The 14,241-nt window shown below is 44.4% G+C and overlaps 2 protein-coding genes across 9 annotated transcripts in view; one reads left to right on the top strand and one right to left on the bottom strand.

The window, feature by feature from the left end:
- LOC123759100 (gamma-aminobutyric acid type B receptor subunit 2) overlaps positions 1-14,241 on the bottom strand; it is a 331,390-nt gene that overhangs the window by 189,785 nt on the left and 127,364 nt on the right. The window contains 1 exon segment of the mRNA XM_069324947.1: positions 13,373-13,504. Coding sequence (XP_069181048.1) covers positions 13,373-13,504 — 132 coding nt within the window.
- Positions 1-14,241, top strand: part of LOC138364892 (uncharacterized) — a 425,505-nt gene that overhangs the window by 344,382 nt on the left and 66,882 nt on the right. The window lies entirely within an intron of this gene.

Raw genomic sequence — 14,241 nt, 5'->3', positions numbered from 1 at the left:
TGTTTACAAGCAAATTAAGCTGATGTATCGTAATTTTTGTGAATGATGCGAATTCCGTGTTTTTCTTATTTGTTTTGATTATTTTCCTTAGTTTTGTTTATATTTGCATGATACACACTTGTTTATATTTGCATGATACACACTTCCATTCTTTCTTATCTTTTTTGCGTAAGTGTTTAATGAGGGTAGAGAGAGTGTGAAGGAGAAATAGAGGAAAAGAGGAAGGAGAGAGAGAGAGAAAAGGACAAAAAGACACATACAAAGAGAGGGGGTTCACATGATTATCTGCCAGAACAGTGAGAAGTATCACAACTCTAGAGAATATAAAAAGCAAAGGGGATATGATTACAGCATACAAGATACTGAAGGGAATGAACAAAATGGACAAGGACAGAAATGTGGTCAAAGATGGACAACTTGTGTACTTGTCCAGCCACAAGCTATGGTTGGAAAAGTACCACAACCCCCCCTCACCACAACCCCCCCTCACCACAACCCCCCCACCACAACCCCCCCTCACCACAACCCCCCTCACCACCACAACCCCCCCCCACCACAACCCCCCCCCACCACAACCCCCCCTCACCACAACCCACCACCACAACCCACCACCACAACCCACCACCACAACCCACCACCACAACCCACCACCACAACCCCCCACCACAACCCCCCACCACAACTCACCACCACCACAACTCACCACCACCACAACTCACCACCACCACAACTCACCACCACCACAACTCACCACCACCACAACTCACCACCACCACAACTCACCACCACCACAACTCACCACCACCACAACTCACCACCACCACAACTCACCACCACCACAACTCACCACCACCACAACTCACCACCACCACAACTCACCACCACCACAACTCACCACCACCACAACTCACCACCACCACCACAACCCCCCACCTCAACCCCCAACCCTAACCCCCCACCCCTACCCCCCACCCCAACCCCCCACCCCAACCCCCCACCCCAACCCCCCACCCCAACCCCCCACCACAACCCCTCACCACAACCCCCCACCACAACCCCCCACCACAACCCCCCACCACAACCCCCCACTACAACCCCCCACCACCACCCCCCACCCCAACCCCCCACCCCAACCCCCCACCCCAACCCCCCACCCCAACCCCCCCCCACCACCAACCCCAACCCCCCACCCCAACCCCCCCCACCACCAACCCCAACCCCCCACCACCACCCCAACCCACCACAACCACAAACCACCAACGTCAGAAGCAAACTGGAAATAGCCAAGACGAAATGGTTCAAATATTTCAGATCATGAGAACGTCAGTTGTGAACAACGAGGGACGGACGGGGAGGCAGAAGCGTAGGGAAGAAGAAAGGGAAAAGAAGTAAAAGGGAGTTGGAGGAGATGGATAAGAGAAGGAAGCGAGAAACTGAGTAAGAAGTGTAAGAGGGTTAATTCCAAGGTGTCTATTAAGGCTTCGATATATTTCAAGAGGCAAAACTAAATAATATAAAGTGTGAGGTTGTATTTCGTTCCATTAGTTGTTTATATCTGAGGTTAATGGGTTAATGGCTGCATGGGGGAGAGAGAGAAAGAGCTATGGGAGAAAGGAAGGAAGGGAGGGAGAGGAGAGTACTGGTTGGGCAGTGAAGGAGAGATTGCAGAGTGCGAGAGAAGCTTTTGGTGAGATACAAAAAAAATCTAACCATCAACCCACCTTCCCAGCCAGCTCTCCTAGCTTCATAAAGCAGTATAATATCTCATATCCGTTACGGGCTATTCATGCCCGTGCCACCTCTTGGGTGGCTTAATCTTTATCAATCAAATCAATCTCATATCCTCGACAGTGAGTAGTGATGTCGACAGAGCAGATCAGTCTTGGTTGAGACACGAACGAGTTTGGTTATAGACTTTTGTCTTGTACAGACCGCTGTGTTTTCTACACAGTCCTTAATTTAAGTTTCAGCTCTTATGATTCAGCGACCCCTTGTCGCCCCATGGCAGGAGGATGGACACCTTGATGAAGTCTCAAGAAGATTATACGTAATAAAATTATATATTGACCGACCCTTTTTTTTGACAGATGTTAATCAAACCGAATAATATTGTTAATATTTTTGTTTAGATAAATTCTCACACATTAACACACGAATTCCTTTTAGGACTGATGATACGCATTTCTGAAACCACACACACACAGTGTGTGTGTGTGGGTGGGTGGGTGGGTGGGTGTTTTAGGCTGTAGGTAAATAAACTTACATTTTACTGGATATATATATATATATAATAATAATAATTTTTTGACTGTTTGACAGTTGCGAGGCGGGACCAAAGAGCCAGAGCTCAACCCAGAAAGCACAAATAGATGAGAGTACACGCACACACACTGCCACATAATATCCTTCCTCTGGAAGAAACTTTAAGAGTATCGAAACACGAATTGAAACATATTTCTTTCCCGCCAAAACATCCCAAAACGTTTCAGATTCCCAGGACAGCTGAAAATAAAACGTTCTGTCTATAACTCGTTCTCCGGGGCGCGTTCATTTAGAGATCACAATTTAGGAGACGCAGGTAGTGTCTAACTTGAGTCAGAGACCCAATCTCTTGCTGATAGTAGTGGGGTGCAGAGCAGGAAGAGAAGAGGCGAAGAAGAGAAACGAACAAGAGAAGAACAGGGGCATGAAGCAGCAAAGGGAAAAGGAATAGGAGAGGTGCGGAATAGGAGGGAAACGCAGGTGGAGAGGTAGGGAGGGGGTAAGAAGGAATGATTAATGTAGAGATATAGAGGCAGGAGCGAAGGGGAAGAGAGAGAGAGCGAGAGAGAACGAGCGAGCACAGGAATGTTGATTAAAATGACAAAACATGAAACGTTCTGGTCTATAGCGAAGGTATATCCTCAAGAACACGTCTCTAATACCAACAATCACAATCACTTGAAGATCCGTACCTGCATTAACATTTTAATTAATTTGTTTGAAGAGTGAGGTTACAAGATTGAATATGTTCCACAGCTGCAACAGACTGACCTTACAAGACTCCAAGGCTCAGATATTAAGTCTCATTAAGACTCCTAATATTAAGTTTCTCCATCACAAAAACATTATAATGCATTGCCAGTATATACCAATTATACAATTTCAGTATATTCCCCCCTAAAAAAATATTTGCTTCAAACATTTCAATTCGCCAAAGTACATAAATAAGTGTATTGATGCTCGCCGCTGCTGCTGTTGCTGCTGTTCACCCCTTTAAGCTATCCCGAAAGTCCATCAACTACAAGGGCATCGAACATTCGTTCAGCTTTTTCCCAATATGCTCGTCGGAGCAAGTGGGCTCTAGGGTGAAAGACGCACTCAAGTTCCTAATTGAGTTGGGTGATAAACTGGACGGGTAAACCCAACGACCTTCTCAGTCATCAGTTTCCTGTTCGAGCGCTGCTTCAAGTTCAAGTATGTTTATTGAGATAAGCAATATATACATCTCAAAGGGATAGAGTAGCTTAGGCTATTTCTACCCCGCTGCTTCAGTTCTGCGAAGGAGTTTTTTTTTGTCACTTGCAATCCAGTAAACATCTGTTACAATAACGTGGCTGAAGTATGTTGACCAGACCACACACTAGAAAGTGAAGGGACGACGACGTTTCGGTCCGTCCTGGACCATTCTCAAGTCGATTGTGAATGGTGCAGGACGGACCGAAACGTCGTCGTCCCTTTACTTTCTAGTGTGTGGTCTGGTCAACAACATAAGTTAATTTCTTGTCCATGACACTTCGTATTCATCTGACCGTCGTTTCATAATTCCTTAGACTATAATTACCTTAAATAGATTAATCATCCCTAGAAGAACATGCATGATGTTTGGGATTGATCTGGTCACCGGGTTGACACCGCCATGATGAAATTCTAGGCACTGATAAGCACTTTCCGTCACTGATTTCATACAGGTTGCCATGGGAGCCAACGACTTTTCATTGGGAACAATGGAGCCAATCCCTACCCACCTATACTGATCAACCACTCCCCTACCATTCACCCTACAAAGTTGGGTGTGGCTAGCACCCAAGCATCTAGCCTCCAACCTTAAACAAATACACCAGTTATTGTATAGATACGGGTAATATAGTGTGTATGTTTAGATGTATAATTAAACGAGTACAACAGGAAACAATTCCGAGCATATTCGTGTATTAATAAATCTGCGAAAGATAGAGACAAAGGCGTGTATACATCGGGCTTTAATCTCAGGGGAAGTTGTATCTCTAACTCAATATCAGGTCATGTATTGACAAAGAATGAATAATACATTAAACCTGACATAATATCACATATTGCATGATTATATGCTTCAAATAAATTATATACGTTTTAGTTATAAAGTCCTGTGGTAATATTGTACATAGAAAGGTATTTTTAACAGAGCAGGACACAGCCATTCATGTATATTTCCAGAAATGGTCTTCATATTAATGGAATTACATGTAATCCAGTCAGCAGAGTTGGTTGAATCTTTAGCAATAAGTTACTCTTGAGAGATGTGGCTTTTCTGAGAGAGAGAGAGAGAGAGAGAGACAGAGACAGAGAGAGAGAGAGAGAGAGAGAGAGAGAGAGAGAGAGAGAGAGAGAGATATAGAGATAGAGATAGAGATATAACCGTCTGGGAAACACTTCCATAACTTCCCATCGCAACAATAGCACGTTAGAATTAACACGTTCAATTTCCGGAATGCCGGGTCCTGTTCTCCTCCTCTCGCATCTCCCAGTCATTCCTCTCTCTCTCTCACATCTTCTCTCCTTCTTCCTCTTGCCTCCCACTTCTTTCATTCCACCTGTCCTCCCCACCCTTCCCCTCTCCCTTTTACATCATGTTCTCCCCCTCCCATCTATTTGCTAGTCTTTGATGTTCTGCCCACGGCCCGTACTCGTAGGTTTTCCTGCGATATAAAATTGTCCAGCGATTGTAGGTTTCCCAGTGATTGTAGATTTTGTAAGTAATGTAGCATTTTCCGGAATTGTTTTAGGGGAAATGTCGTTGTTGCAAGACGTGTAACTGTGTGCAATAGTCGGAAGTTTGACGTGGATTATAAATTGTTAAATGATTGCAGATTTGTAAAGTTTATATATCGGTGGAATGGAACATAAATTTGTCTGTTGTTTTATCACATTATCTCGTGTACTTCTTTGTCTCTTTCTTATCACCTGTTTCTTATTCTTGCACATTATATATTTTTTTTATTCAGGTTCTAATTTCTTTCTAATCTTTAATGTTTCTTCTCGTAAGAAATCTGCTTCTCTAATCATCTCTCTTTTCTCTCTCTCTCTCTTTTCTCTCTCTCTCTCTCTTTTCTCTCTCTCTCTCTCTCTTTTCTCTCTCTCTCTCTCTCTCTCTCTCTCTCTCTCTCTCTCTCTCTCTCTCTCTCTCTCTGATCTCTCGCCTCTTAAGTCTCCATTCTCTCTCAACATATCTCACCTGGAAAATTATCTGTTATCTCTCACCTTGTATCTCTTGCCATCTTCCTCAAATGTTTCTCTCCCTCTTCTCGAATCTCCCATTTCTCAGTTTAGTTCCTCTATATTTCGTTACATTTCTGTCCCTTTCTGTTCCAGTCCGTTTCCATTTTTACCCCTTCCATTAAACTTACAAACTCCATTTCTCTCCATTCCTCAGGATGAGGTTTTCTCTCCCTTGCTTCTCACTTTTTTCACACATATTTCTCATAGGAAGGGGAAAGATTGTTGTTGTTATATTAGGAGGAGGAAACGGGTGAGGGAATGAGGCAAGGTGCGTGTCCCGGGTGAGTGATCTAACACTCATAACACCCAGGTGCCTATCTACTGCTGGGTCAACAGGTGCATCAGGTGAAAGAAACTGTGGAGATTTGTTTCTGAGTTGGCCGGGAATCGAAGCCGTGAGCGAGTGTGTGTGTGTGCCTATTACGCTCGTGGAGAAATAAGGGATGACCCATTTGAAGGAAGCATTTAATGAAGAATGTAATTGTGTGGATTTTCCATTAATGTTTGTTCCTCCATCTCTCTTCCCTCACTTCTTCCCTCCCTTCATCTTCCCTCTCTTCATCTCCCCCTCCCTTCATCTCCCATTCGTCCCTTCATTTCTCCTTCCATACCTCCATCTATCCCTTCATCTTCTCTCATTTTTCATTCCTTCATCTTCAAATCCTTCCTTCCCACTATCCCTCTTTCCCTTCCTCTTTCTATCCCTTCTCAACATCCTCTCATCTTCCCTCGTACATTTCCTCATTCATTCTGTTCCTGTCTCTGTTTCAAGCTTGCCTTTTCATTCTCTCCCTCCCTACTATTTTGATTCCGCCCTTTAATTCTGCCTCTCTCTCCCTTTCTCAATCTTCTCTTCCTCCCTCTCTCTCCTCCCTCCCTCCCTCCCTCCCTCCCTCCCTCCCTCTTCTCTCCCACCCCTCATCCTCCTTCCCTCTCCCTTCCCCTCCCTCCCTTCCCTCTCCCTCCCTTCCCTCTCCCTCCCTTCCCTCTCTCTCCCCTCTCCCTCTCTTCCCCCTCCCTCCCCCTCTCACACATCCACATCAGCACCGTGTACAATCCGCCCCAACACGGGCTGCTGAGAGACTATTAACTTCTCCGGACAAGTGGCGCTCTACCGCCTGGCGTAACTGCGCCCCGCACCATCAGCGCAGTTTAATAGTACCCGATAAGGCCAAATTAACTCCTGAAGTATGAACGGGCTGGATCAAACGAGGTCAGAGGTCACGGGAGGGTGGGAGGGAGAACGATGGAGTGGAGAGAGGAGGGGGATGGAGGATTGAAGGATTGGGGGGGGGAGATATGGATGGAAAGAGGGGAGGGACTTAGCCAGGATTGGATCTGATGGAAGAAGGAGGGGGGGGGGTAGGGGGAAAGGAGTGGCGGAGAACAATAAGAGGGGGAGACATGATCACGACATCTAGGATCCTAAGGAGGATTGATAGATTAATACGATTTAAAGTGGCAGTTGTCGTTTTGGAAAGCTTTTAGAAATTTGCATTGAGATGCATATGTAGACCGGAACCTGTTACACACGTTCAAGCACGCACACTCGTGTGCATGCACACACACACACGCACAAACACAAACGCAAAACAATAACCAACTTGACACGCAAATTTCCATTTCCTTGAATACGGAAAAAATCACGCGGTCAATCACGGCAATAAAAAAGGAACTTCTCTCATAACCTTTCAAGGATGGAACGAGTTTCTCAGACAAGGTAACGAGAGAGAGAGAGAGAGAGATGAAATAAGGAGAGAGAACGGTGGAATGGAAGAATTAGACAAGAAGTCGAGAAGCAAAGGATTGCTCGAGTTTCTATCCACAGTCGTCTTCGTTCTCTCCTAATGCCTTTGTGATCATCTTTTACCTAATTCCTCTGTTCACCTAACAGTAAATAGGTACATGGGAGTTGGACAATAGTTGGGCAAAGGCATGCCAGGGAAGGGTCAATAGTTCAACTATGGATGAACTGCTCAACTGCCCAATTTTAGGTGGACAGTAAATAGGGTGATAGTGTTCGAACCACATGTCCTCCCTATTCAATTATTTCCGAGCTCGCGAAATAAAAAAATAAAATCAGTTTTTCCCCCCAAGATTCACGTAAGCTATTAAATGTCACTCACGACGGAAGGTGATGATTAGCAGAGCGGGGAGAGTGGGGGGGGGGGGGGGGAGGGGAGGGTTGATTGGGACAGAGGGGAGAGGAAGGGAGAGGAAGGGAGAGGGGTGGAGAAAGACCCGCGTTCGTCCTGCATAAACATGGTTAAATGGATGAAGAGAAAGTGGTGAAAGAGGGAAGGGAGAGAGACGGCAGATAAGAAGGGAAAGGAGGTGTGTATGTTAGTGGGGAGAGACAAATGTTTGGAAATATGAAAGAGGAATACAAAGGAGAGAGAGAGAGAGAGAGAGAGAGAGAGAGAGAGAGAGAGAGAGAGAGAGAGAGAGAGAGGTGAAAAGAGGAGATGGGAGAGCTTTCTGAAGAAGAGAGAAACACAGTGAGGAAGAAAAATAAGACCTAACCAAACACCGGAAATTCGTGGAAAGTGGAAGTTTGATGAAGTTTGGAGAGAGAGGGAGGGAGGGAGGGAGGGAGGGAGGGAGGGAGGGAGGGAGGGAGGGAGGGAGGGAGGGAGGGAGGGAGAGAGTGAGGGAGGGAGAGAGTGAGGGAGGGAGAGAGTGAGGGAGGGAGAGAGTGAGGAAGGGAGAGAGTGAGGGAGGGAGAGAGTGAGGGAGGGAGAGAGTGAGGGAGGGAGAGAGTGAGGGAGGGAGAGAGTGAGGGAGGGAGAGAGTGAGGGAGGGAGAGAGTGAGGGAGGGAGAGAGTGAGGGAGGGAGAGAGTGAGGGAGGGAGAGAGTGAGGGAGGGAGAGAGTGAGGGAGGGAGAGAGTGAGGGAGGGAGAGAGTGAGGGAGAGTGAGAGTGAGGGAGAGTGAGAGGGAGAGTGAGAGGGAGAGAGTGAGGGAGAGAGTGAGGGAGAGAGTGAGGGAGAGAGTGAGGGAGAGAGTGAGGGAGAGAGTGAGGGAGAGAGTGAGGGAGAGAGTGAGGGAGAGAGGGAGGGAGGGAGGGAGGGAGGGAGAGAGAGAGGGAGAGAGAGAGGGAGAGAGAGAGGAAGGGGAAGTGGTGGATAGAGAGACCAGCTCGGTAAATCCAGATTCCCCTCCCAAACACACACATCGTGTCTCTCCTCCTCCCCACCCCAACAAACACCATATTTCCTCCTCCCTACACACACACAAACATCGTACCTCTTCCCCTCCCCCCCAACACCCCTCCCTCCCCTCACCCCACACACACACAATGAGACGGGGCGAATCTGACAGCGCCAAACCGTTCCCCAATCCGGATATAATCGCGATCATCTTGTTTATAGTGACACGAGATCACCGGGCCTGATCTGACGCTTGTCTGCCCCTCTTCCAGGCCACTGGCGAGACTGGTGTGTGTGTACCTGGAATGTGAAGAGTTTCAGGCAATACGTCAGTAATACATAATTTAATGCAATAGCGTATGGACTTGGTAGACAAGGAACTGGTTGACAAAACGTTGTGCGTCAGTAAGCATAGTCTGTTGCATTCTCCTTATTTGTGGGAGCAAAGTCCCGGGTGAAATCGATCACTGACAAACCTTGGTATGCATGACTGCATTCGCGCGCGCGCAAACAACTGTACACAAACTTAAGCAAGGAAAATCAATCTTCAATTACACTGCATTCCATTCAGTACAGTTTTAAGGAATATTTCCAAAATTTGCAAAAGTTTAATAAAAAGAATGACGTGAAAATGGGTTCATTTCATAAACTATTAATGTTCGACAGGCGGGAGCTAAGAGCCGATACTCGACCCTGCAAGCACTTTTAGGATGGTATCTCTAGGAGAGCACACTAAAATAGTCCATAGATATACAACGAGACACGACCCTGATATATGTTGAATGAGCCGTGTCAGAACACGCCAACCATGAGACCTTCAAAATAAGTCCACTTGAGCAGAAAGAGACCATAATCACGACGTACAAGATACTAGTGGGGAAAATACCAAAAGCAGATTAGTACACAAGTTGAATGACCATGTGGCAAAACCCAATTAAAATGTTCATCTTGAGGGGGCATGTACAATAAAGTACTGGAACTGGGGATGGCGGGTACAATTTATCAGGAAACATTAGTTGTGAGACAAAACTCTGGACTTAGCACCATTGTGTCAATGAGAGCTGAACGGAGAAGTAAGAATGTGTAAATGCTAGGATCAAAAAAATTGCTTTTATTTGGTTCATTCTTTGGTATTGATCTTAGTGTTCTATGTTTATTATGGGAACGGATTTATGTTATGAATAATATATAAATACCAGCTCGACATTCTACTGCAGTAGCAGACACGTTCTCTCCCCCACCCTCAACCACCCCCCCCCCCCCCCCCCCCTCTCTCTCTCTCTCTCTCTCTCTCTCTCTCTCTCTCTCTCTCTCTCTCTCTCTCTCTCTCTCTCTCTCTCTCTCTCTCTCTCTCTCTCTCTCTCTCTCTCTCTCTCTCTCTCTCTCTCTCTCTCTCTCTCTCTCTCTCTCTCTCTCTCTCTCTCTCTCTCTCTCTCTCTCTCTCTCTCTCTCTCTCTCTCTCTCTCTCTCTCTCTCTCTCTCTCTCTCTCTCTCTCTCTCTTTCTCTCTTTCTCTCTATCTCTCTATCTCTCTATCTCTCTATCTCTATCTCTATCTCTATCTCTATCTCTATCTCTCTCTCTCTCTCTATCTCTCTCTCTTTTTTTTCTTTCTTTCTTTCTTTCTTTCTTTCTTTCTTTCTTTTACTGTTATAAGTTTTTCAATATAATAAACTGTAATGTTACAGTCAGGTTAGGTAGAGGATGAAGCTGATATTAAGGTATTGAGAATGGTGCAACTAGTATGGAGCTGTTGGTGGCTGAGCGCCTTGAGTTGTGGTGAACAGCTCAAACATCTCTCTCTCCTTTAAGAATTTAAAGCGTCCCTCAACGCGAATATTAAAACATAGCAAAGTTAACAATTAAGTGTAAATATCTCTAAATAATGTCATATTCTCAAACAATTTTAATGTCATTCTAGGAAGTTTTTTTTCCCAATTTCCATAATTTTTCGTTTCTTTCTCCTTTCACCTCGTTTTCTATTTTTGTTCTGAGACCTTTTCTAAATAACGCTTCCAATCTTTTCTTCCATTTCTCATTGCTATCTTCTCCTTCAGTCTACCTTTTCACTGCCACCCGCCCCTTTCCCCTCTCTACGTGTTTCCACTTTCCCAATTTATGTCCTTCCTATTTTGGTTTCTTTCCCCTTGCTTATTCTCTCTCCTACCCTCTCCCTTCTACACTCTAATTTCTCTCCCTCTCCCGTCCATTTCTGCCCTTTTATCATAATGAACGGAATTAGACACAGAGAACTGGCTCGTATATAACCCTAACCTTTTCTGACTTTAATGACATAGATAATAAGGTAATTATTAGTAGATAGCGATAAGCCAGTAGGACTATTTAGCACCTAGAACGCATTTATGAGGATAAGGATTTAGGATAGGACAAAAGGAAGGAATGGTGCCCCCCAACCTCATGGATGGTCGGGGGACTGAACTTCGGCCTGCAAGAAAGGAGTCCGCGTCGTTCTACTGTCCAGTCGAAGTGGTTGGTGAATTTAATGGTAATTCTTGGTGATTTATACAATTGACTTTAAATGGACGAAGATTTCGTTTCCGCTTTCCATAACATGTACGTTCTCAGTCATTTCGTTTATTACACAGTAATGAATATGTTGCGAGTTTAGCTGAAACGATGACATTGTTCGAGGTTTCAAATGGATTACTTAATACGTAATCCGTAATTAAACGAAACACGTATTTACAAAGTATTTCGTTAAAATGCGGTTACTTTGCTCTGGATTTGTGGCGTGATGTAAGGCAGAAACGGAGAGTTTTCAGAGAGTTAAGTTGGTGTTAAAACACAGGGGCTTGACACGACAGACTACAGCGTCCTCCATGGCACCTGTGGCACCCATGGCACGTGTCAGGACAGTGAAGGTAGACGAGCAACCGGTTGTCCCTGCGTAAGATGCTCCGGACACAGCAGGATGTCTGGGCGCGTTTCTTTACATCCGATTTGTCTGTTAAGCTGGCAGTAAGTACCTTGGAGTCAGATGACTGTTGTGGCTGGCATTCAGACGGGGGCTGGGCTGCAATTCACAACAATCTGACGTTTATCTCTTGAACCAGAAACCTAATGCCTATATGTTCACCTGGAAGTAACAGTTTAACAAGGAGTAAGATAACTCGTACAACTTGCATCTCTCTCTCTCTCTAACGAGCACATCTCAACATTTCAAACACAAGTGATGGTTTCATATTTTGGCATATTTAAGCTTTTATATACGTGTAATTTTCATGATTCATTACATACATGCTTTTCGAAATTTGCATAAACAACTGGTACATACGACGTATTCAGGTCTTTGTGTCTATTAAGTTTTAGGTTCTAATGGGATTAAGCTCATGTATACAATATGAGGTTCACGGTTGGTGCAGGGAGCTATCTTGGGTTTCCCAATATCTATGGTCTGTTTAGGGACTGAATATGTTAAGAATGCAACTTTAAATGTCTGTCATAACGAGATGAATTTCTGCAGTTTGGAAAGTTGTCATGAACGGTGGAGCTGTTTTGCATAAAGTGCTCAGAGTACCTTGAGCCGCAATTATTTTCAGTTAGAAAACAAAATATGTAAAAAGAATTCGGTGACCCGTAGAAAATATCTTTCGTAAGCCTCAAAAATCAATAAAATCCTTGAAAACGCATTTTAAAAAGGCATGCAAAATAAGAGAGCCTTCAAAAGTCGAAAGCAGGCAAGATTGTTCAGAAAGCAAACGCAGCCTTTTCGTCTCTGGGAGTAAAAAATGCCGTTCAAAGTACTTTTTCGTCCAGTTCTCGGATGTGAGTGGGTGAGGAATGTTATATATACCATTTGCGTTCTTAGAATCACACACACTTTATTTTTGGTAAAAAACTTCGGCAAGCGCGGAAAAATGGAACGACGTTTTTCTCTCGCCTTTGGAGTAATTGAGAGATTCTTTTGGTATTGTCCTGTCGAGGAGGAAGAGGATATTATACGGAGGTTCTTGAGATTGATTAGAAAAAAAATCAGGGGAGAGAGAGATTGATTGATTGACACTCACATTCGTTACATATATGCCATATGTAATTATATCTCTTACATATATCTCCCTAGGTAGCTAATAAAGTCTTATAAATTAAAACTTTATTAGATGATTTATTTAATTAGATCAAATTTTAACTGAAATTTTTCATGTCAAGAGTTGACCTCTGACCTGGAAATCAGCAGTCAATGCTTTGCAACTGTATCCTGCCAAGGAAGCAGGTTGACAGGTTATATATGCTGTATATGACTACATAGCATGCTGTAACTACCGAAAACGGTCAGAGTTTTGATAAATGAAAACCCTCACTGTGCATAGCGATTTGTGAATCCTATTCTGCTCTGGTATAACCACGAAAATCTTCGCACTTGGGTATCGATCAAGACAAACGGGATATATGGCGTTAAAAAGCATCACGTACGCGTTCGACAGCAGTGGTTGCAAAACTCTACCAGATAGGTAGAACATTCACTCTCTTGTTAATGGTCTTCATCCAGATGATTATATTAGTCGTATCGTGATGACCCTTGACCCGCCATTTCATGATGCTGACTAGTCTTGTCCTAATCCTAGACATTTCGTGGCATGGTCCTCAGTTCATTTGGTCATGGTCCTCGATTTGTAGTCCAAATGATTGTTCCTACCCACTGCTAAACCCCCCCCCCCCCCCCCCACACTCACACACAGGTATATCTCACCTGAGTATCGTTCCAGATGACATGAAGCTTGTAGTTCCTGAGGACTGTAGGGTGCTCATTAACGTGCTTAACCGCCAGGTTGAGAGCCGGCATCACTCCTCTCCCTAGGGAGTGCTTGGGACCGTCTCCCACCTGCAGGAGAACCCAAGAGACATTGTTAGCATCAGAGAATACACGTAGTGGAAGATGGGGCATAATACTGGCATGGTGGGAGGGGTGAACTGTGGTTGGATGGAATAGAGACGTTACGATAATGGGTTGATAGAATGGTTAGACGAGTCTAATGGGAAATGAGGTGAATGGTAGATAGGAATTAGAGTTGAATGGGGGAATGGAGGATTTGTGGGAAAGATGTGAAAGTTGAATGTATGGCTGATGAGAAATATTTCCCGAGTTGAGTGCTGATTCGGCAATTAATTTCAAAGAGATGTGAGTAACATTTAAACACGTAATGGGACAGGGTAAAAGATAATCGGAGGAGAGACGTTTGCTAAAACATGGGAAAGGAAGAAGACGAATAAGAATTAAGAGCTTGATAAGAACAGGAAGTAATGACAAAAGCAATGAGAAGAGATTGATAAGAAAGCATAATGATGCCGGAGGGAGGGAGAGAGAGAAAGTAAAGGAAGGAGAAAAACAGATGGTAAGTTAGATAGAAGTAATCAGTGGCATTAGTCGAGATGGAGAGAGAATTGCACATGGAGAAAAAGAAGGAAAGAGAGTGTTAAAATGTGGAGAGAGAGAGAGAGAGAGAGAGAGAGAGAGAGAGAGAGAGAGAGAGATAATGACACACAAAATAGATTCACAGGCAATTGAAGTGACAACGAAATAGAAAATTAAATGGAAATGTATACACAGAACAATCAATA

Source organism: Procambarus clarkii, chromosome 15 (genome assembly GCF_040958095.1).
Source record: "Procambarus clarkii isolate CNS0578487 chromosome 15, FALCON_Pclarkii_2.0, whole genome shotgun sequence".
Classification (NCBI taxonomy): domain Eukaryota; kingdom Metazoa; phylum Arthropoda; class Malacostraca; order Decapoda; family Cambaridae; genus Procambarus; species Procambarus clarkii.
The sequence above is the reverse complement of the archived record's forward strand: the minus strand, read 5'-3'. Positions and strand labels throughout refer to the sequence as shown.